General features: G+C 48.9%; 1 protein-coding gene across 1 annotated transcript in view; it reads right to left on the bottom strand.

Moving 5' to 3' along the window:
- Window positions 1–2,211: 2,211 nt before the first annotated feature.
- TMEM100 (transmembrane protein 100) overlaps window positions 2,212–7,094 on the bottom strand; it is a 5,855-nt gene continuing 972 nt past the window's right edge. The window contains exons 2-3 of the mRNA XM_010721581.1: window positions 5,277–5,461; window positions 2,212–3,131 (exon numbers count right to left, since the gene is read on the bottom strand). Coding sequence (XP_010719883.1) covers window positions 2,666–3,070 — 405 coding nt within the window. The 5' untranslated portion in view covers window positions 3,071–3,131; window positions 5,277–5,461 and the 3' untranslated portion in view covers window positions 2,212–2,665. The remainder of the gene's footprint in view (window positions 3,132–5,276; window positions 5,462–7,094) is intronic.

Genomic DNA, 7,094 nt, shown 5'->3' with positions numbered 1-7,094 from the left:
GAGCTCCAAGTCTGGAGCAGAACCTTTCTGCTTGTAGGTAAGTTGTTTGGAGGAGTTGGCCCCTATGAAAGAATTATTTTTTTTTTTCCCTTTTGAAAACGGTTCAAATGAAAGGGTATCACCTTGGTGAGAAGAAGGTGCTATGCCTGACACACGGTGTTTGTGGAGCACCTCCCCGACAACAAGTGGTCAGTAAGTACTCAAAGGAACGTGCCTTGCTGTGTAGCAACCTGGACAAAGGGTGCAGGGAAAGAGATGATGAGAATGAAAAAGCCTGCAATACACAGATACATGGGAAGAGAAAATAGAACTTGTGGGACTCTTCTTGGATGTCACCATTGGCCGTCAAGATGTCAGTAGCTACTTCAAACTGTCCCCGGTTATCTGTGTTCCCTTTCTTTTGACCTGCACCTTGCACCACCACTCCCTTCTACATGCTGCACATTGCAGGCAAGCTCACAGCATCGCAGCAATGGAGAAGGGAAGGGCTGCTGAAGGGGACTGCTCTGCTCCAGCCCAGCCTGGGGGCCGAGCGTGTGTCGGGGGTCATTGCGTCCCTGCAGACCCAGCAGCTCACTGCTCTGCAGCCGGAGGAAAAAGAAATGGGGAAGGGGAACGAATAGTCAGAAAAACTGTTGTGTTCCCAGGGGAAAAAAATAAACGGCCCCATTTAGCTTATCCAGCTTTGCTAATGTCAATCACTTGTCTCATTTTAAACAGGAAAGACACCGCTTCAGTCCACCTGTTCCATTATTTATCACGCTGTGCATTTCCTATGAATTGTCGCTCATGCAAAACCTGTACATCGTAAGGAGACACCCTAATATTTTTTAATGACCTTAAGCAAAGTGATTGACATCAGACACCGGTGTCAGATGTTCTGGTGACGCAACATGTTCTCCCAGCAGCAGGAGAGCTTCCTGCCGCGATTAAGATAGAGCTCTGGAAGTGCTAAAATGTGTTGTCAGCTTTCCTCTGATGCAAGTGATTTTATTATAGCGTCTGGTAACCACGGAGTGTGGCAACGCAAATAGTGACTCCAAACATCCCCTCCAGGACTTATAGCTCGCTCTATTTAAAACACAAAGTGCACTTTGCGAACGCGGGGTGAAGTTATGGATGTAATGAGCTCAAACCACGCTGGGCAGAGGACAAGGTGCCACCTCACCCAGCCAGCCTGGGAGGCTGCAGCAGAAGCATAGAGCTGACCTGCAGCAGGCAATGGGATGGATGTGGCACTGCTCAGCAGCTGAGGTCGCAGAAACTGCTCCCAGCCCTTCTGGGTTGGGGGAAAAATGAGAAAAAGAGGAGTCCAAGCAGCCCCTCTGCCACCCGGCACCTCATTCACACCACGGTTTGGCTCAGCACCGCTCGTCCTTTGGGATATGGAAATGGAAATAATGTTCTGTTTGGCTGTCGTTTGGGGCCAGCCAAGAAACCCAAGGGTTTCCTGGGACACTGCCCAAGAAAAGTTGGAAGATCTCTGGAACACAACATTTACAGAATGAAACACCTCATGTATATGGGGGCATCTGAGAGCTGCGCTTTCTTACAGACATGTAACCCCACAGCCCACCCAACAACACCACAGGACAGCACTGCTTCCACCACCGACTGCTGAGAGCTGGGAGTGGTGTGAGCAGTGCTGGGCCTGTCCTGCAGAACGGACCGTGCAGCTCCTCAGCGACTGTGGCTGGTCGGACTGTGGGAGAAATGGGCTCTCAGACCCAACCCTCATTCTGCAGGGAGCTCTGCAAGAGATCAGCATTCTGTACTGCCAAAGGTGCTGCTCCACAAACACCAACAAGGATCGTGAGGCACTCAAAGCAGAAGACATTAACTGTCTTGTAATAATATGAAAATCTTAATATCTAGCAGCACTGAATATTATTTTAATGAAATTTACTTTTTAATTTTATAGCAAAATGATCAAAAGTGCTAAACCCGACCACTTTAATTTACAAAAAAAGAGTTTTGTGTTTTAAGCTATAATCATACCTCGTTACTTAGGTTAGACAATATAATTACATATTTCTACCTATTTGTATTCAATAATAGGACAAAATTAATATTAGTTGTTTAAAAAGGGGGGGAAAGTACCACGGATATTGGGAGGGGGAAAGAGTTACATAAAAGATACGAATCAGCTTATTGAGCAATCTGCAGTTTGCTTGGTTGCTATTGCCTTTTTTTTTTTTTTTTTTGTTCGTCTTTGCGCTCTTTTTGTTGAGTATCAGTGTCAGCTGCAGAATCTGGCTGTAACCCACTGCAAATGCTACGAGTTCTCCCTTGGTCAAATGTCACAGTGCGGATTTGAGGAGACCTCCGGCATTTCTAGTCAGTTCAAATTATGGACTTGGGTCTCAGAGTCCCCTTTCCAACACGAGCAGCACATTGGAGAATGCACTTCTGGCGACTGCAGTTATGAAAACAGTTTTCTGTGCAGGAAAATTGGTTTTTTCCCCCGTCTTGGAAAGGATCACTATTACATCTGCGGCGAAAAGAATAATAAGAGCATTTGCAGACTTGTTAAGAGCCTTTGTTAATCCATTCCATTTCCGTGTCAGCTCATTCCCAACGTTAAATTAAAAGCTGCAGTCTGTCCTATGGCAAACAGGAGGGCTGGCGGCGAGGCTCTGCTGCTGCCCACGCCTGGCAGCTGCCTTCAGCCAAACAGGGTTCGCTGGTTTGCCACAAGCGCCGTCTGGCTCTCGCGCCTCTTTGCTTTCTTGTTTTGCTGCCTGATCTTCCAGCACACGGCACTGGAGGCCAGCAGGAGGAGTCCCGATGACAAGAGGACCAATCCGAACACGGAGATGATCGATCCATGGGAATTGAAGCTGTACGCCACAGCAGTGACCACGATGCCGGCGATGAGGATGACCACTCCGAAGGGAACGGTGCAGCGGTAACAGGAGAGCTCTGCCCCCCCCGTGGCGGCCGTCAGCTGGCATTCGCTGACCAGGGGGATGGTGGTTATCACACAGTCATTGTTATGACTCTTCTCTGTGGTTGTGGGGTCGGCGTGCTTTGGGGCGCCCAGGATCTCTTTGATAGGTTCGGTCGTCATCTTGATTCCCTGCAACCGTCCGCTCTCAGGCTAGAGCAAGTACTGCTCAACGCTCAGCACACTGCAGAGAGAAGAGCCCGAGTTCAACAACATCAACATGGCAAATGGGGACAGAGAGGCACCCACCTGGGGCGGCAGACAAGCAGGGACCCTGAAACCACAGGGATGAATGCAGCAGCTCAGTTGTCACTGATTGCAGTGGGTCTGAATCAGCTCTCACGTCACTTGTACACAGTGCTGACAGACCCAGAGCAACACCAACTGAAAGTTGTGGGACGAGCTGACTGTAAGTTGTGCACTGCAGTCAGGAGTTCTGGATGCAGTGCACTGCCATAGGCTCACAGTGTGCTAAATGTGTGTAACGTAACCAGGGATGCAGATGGTACCACTTCTTGTCATCACTTGCTCCCTCCCTACAAAAGGGCTTAACTATTCCAACAGAAAGGTTTCAAGCTTCCTACACAACAATTCTTTTTTTTAAATTAATTAAATGATATTCAAATTACTTTCTTATTGATCTGTTGATGTCAGTATCAAGGACAGCGGGAACTACTCCCTTGAGCACAGATATTGATGCCTGTATGAAAGCTTGCATGCCCAGAGACTCATAACCATTGATCTGAGTTTTCCAAAGAGCTGAAGGAGATGGCACGTGGGAGAGCTCAGCTCTGGGGCACTGCACACTGCTGCCTGACAACAGCACAGCACGCAGCCTGGGGAGCAAGGAAGAGTGCTGGCAGTGCTATAACGCTTTTATCACTTTATCACCTTCACATCTGTGGCTAGGAAGTTAATTGCCAGACACTTGTGTTCTCCTTTTCCTTTCCCACCACTCCCACCCTTGTTGCTAAGATATATCCCTCCATAGCGGAGAGCCCTTGGTTTGGATCTCTGTACCTCGTGTGAGTGACCGTGTGTTTTGTGAGAAAGGATGGCACTATTTTTAACACACCCACACCCAGGCTGTGCCCAGATCTCATCAGAAAGTTTGTCATTGAGTTTCCTTGAACTCTAACAAGAAAAAGTTCAGCTCTGGTTGGACAAAGCTTTTGTTCTCCAGGACTAAGGGTGAGTGCTCCGCTGGATTTCTGCTGCTCATGGCTGCAATGGTGCTCAGCCCCACGAGATGCTCTGCAGCTCCCAGCCGAGCAGTGCTCCCTTCCCCAGGGCACCACTCGGTGTCTCCAGGACTAACAGGGGATCCAAGCAGCACCCAGCAAAGCAAATACATCGTGCTGGCATGTATGTGTCCAAGGTTCTCCTGGGCACTGGGCTTTGTCCTCCGAAGTGCAACACACAACTCAGCATCCCTCGTACCCATGGGGAGAGAGCAGCCAAGCCACGGATTGGTGCTAGAATGCCACTGATGTCCCCAGATGGATCTAAGCCCAAGTTCTGCATTCTCTGTGATAACTTACACAACAGACTCACCCTGCTGCCATTACGCTGCTGCACTTCTTGTCCACAGAGGACACAGAGTCCACAGTTCAGCACAGTGACCCCCAAGACAGACCCCAAACGCTAAGCAAGAATCAATTTGTTCAACGACTTATTCCTAAATCTGAGGGGACCTCCTTGCAGCACCCATCTGTTTGCTTCAGACACATCCTCAGTGAGCTCTTTTTCTATATCTTGTGCAGAGATTTATGAAGAAGAAGAGATACTTGTACAGTTAAAACTAACATGGATTAAAAAAAAAATAATAATAATTCTAAACTACCGCAACTCCATCAGTGGCAAAACATCTGCAGACCCTGAGGCACACAGCTGACACCAGCACCAGGAGGTAAGCTGACAGGCACTTATACAAAACAAACAAACAGACCTCTATTGAAATGCTGTGAGTTAAATAAACAACAGAACCCACCAGAAATAAGAGTAAAGGTATTCATCCCAAAAAACAGCACAAGATCCTCATTGCCAGCAGAGTCACTTCTGACTTACGCCGACAGGTGACTTGGTTCGGGTTTCAGGGTAAGAGGTTTCGGCAAAGATTCCCAGCAGCACAGCATCCCCTCGCTGGCCAGGCCAGAATACTTGCTTAAGGAGCTATTTTGACTTCCAGTAAGAATGCACTGATGTGGCAATCCGTGGCTAACACTGGATGGGGGGGAGAGGAATCTGACCGCAGAGCACACACTGCCCGCTAATAGGTATAAACTGAGATGTGGGCAAAGGCACAAAGCACAGCAGCACGCACACCTACCGGGGCCACGAGAAATCCATCGCCGCACGCTCAGCGAGCAGAGGGCGACTGCTGGAGATGTCCCCAGTGCCAGATGTCCCAGATCCAGGCAGAGCTGGGCAGTGGGAAGAGCGTGCCAGGCTTTGAGGAGTCAGATGTCGCTGTGTGATGAACCGGAGGTGACAAAGTTCTGGCATGGAGGTTTCCTACAAGAAAAGAGGTTGGATATTTATCAGCTTCCTACAAACCAACTCCCGAATGGAAAAGCTCCCAGTGCGTGCAGTGTTTGTAGCCATGGGGAGCAGGGGGGTGTTCTCCCCCCACCTCTTTTCTTGCGCCCACTGCTGTGCGATACTCAGTGTGGCTGATGCGGCGGGAACTGCAGCCCAGGCAAGTCGACTGAACAGAGCTATGGGCAGGAAAGGGGAACACAGGCAAGTTACCACAGCTAGCATCTCTAAATCCATTTCTATTGCTGCTGCCACCTGAACCAAAGAACTCAATCACAGCCCAGAACATTCAGGCATTTGTTCCTTCTGTGCCTCCCAGTGCTTTGAGCAAAGCCCTCCATCTCCTCTCCTGGTGCCTCATGGTTCCACCTGCAAGCTGGCCATGACATCTCCTGCCAGAGCTGCCTTTCAAATCTATTCTGTTATACAGATAACTAATAGAATGCCCCAAACTCCTCTTGAATAAACACAATAAAAGGCAAATCGAGCCCAAGAACACAGTGTGATAAATGTAATCTCCTAGTGTTTAATATCCTTCATTTCTATTATGTGACCATTCAGAGCAAGGCAGGGGCTGCAGCAGTGCTGTGCAACAACTGCAGAAAGCAGTGATGGAAGCCGTTCTCAGCTGCAGAACCTGCAGTGAATCCACCAAGCAATGGGGCAAAACTAACAGCAGCAGCAGAGTTCTGTTGCTAATCTTAGTTGGCATTCCCTTCCTACATGTGCATGGTCATTTTAACACCGAGGGTCATCTCAACACTGAAGCAGGATCTCCTATGTGGGCATGAAAATAAATGCGTGAGATCATACGGTGATTTTCTTTTTATTTTCTTTGCTTTTTCTCTTTTTAATTCCTGCAGACCATGGTAGCATTTCACAAACACGAGCATTTACAGCCCATGTTCTTCTCCAGAGGCTCCTAAGGAATAATCCTCCCAGCACTGCTATGAGGTGCAGCGCTGCCAGCCTTTACAATTTTAAAGTAATGCCTTTATAAAACAAAACTCCGTCAGAGCAACTTTTAGAGATAGGATTTCTTCCCTCACTCTTCTCGCCCTCACCACAAAGCCGAGAAGCAGAAATACATGGAATGCACACCTTACAGTCCCAGTATTGGAACACTGCTCGTGGCAGTGCTGTGCTCCTAGAAGCTGATACCTGGGTGACTGCACGGCTCTGCCATTCTACAGCCACTGCAACTGCTTCCCTTTCTGCATTTGACTCCAAACCTATGGGACACATTCAAGTTTTCACGTATTCTGGCACAGACCTGACTCCCCATACCCAGCATATTTCAGACCCGATGATGCCCACGTGTCACAGTGGACTTTGCATTAGAGCGACTATGAAAAATTGCAACAAAGAGTGCATCTGTACCGAGAGGATAGCCAGAACTGGGGTCCAACACACCAAAGTGATCCTAAACACAACCCCACAGCAACTTCTTCACGGGAACGCGCTGGGAGCGCACAACGAGAACTCAGACCCAGGGGCTGCAGACCCTCAATAACAAGGCAGGAGAAAACGCGCTGCACCCCTGCCAACTGCGTGAGCCTTGGGATGCACGCCGGCTCCTCACCAAGCCCGTCGGGAAAATCACTGCCGG

This window comes from Meleagris gallopavo, chromosome 20 (assembly GCF_000146605.3).
Source record: "Meleagris gallopavo isolate NT-WF06-2002-E0010 breed Aviagen turkey brand Nicholas breeding stock chromosome 20, Turkey_5.1, whole genome shotgun sequence".
NCBI classification, from domain to species: domain Eukaryota; kingdom Metazoa; phylum Chordata; class Aves; order Galliformes; family Phasianidae; genus Meleagris; species Meleagris gallopavo.
The sequence above is the reverse complement of the archived record's forward strand: the minus strand, read 5'-3'. Positions and strand labels throughout refer to the sequence as shown.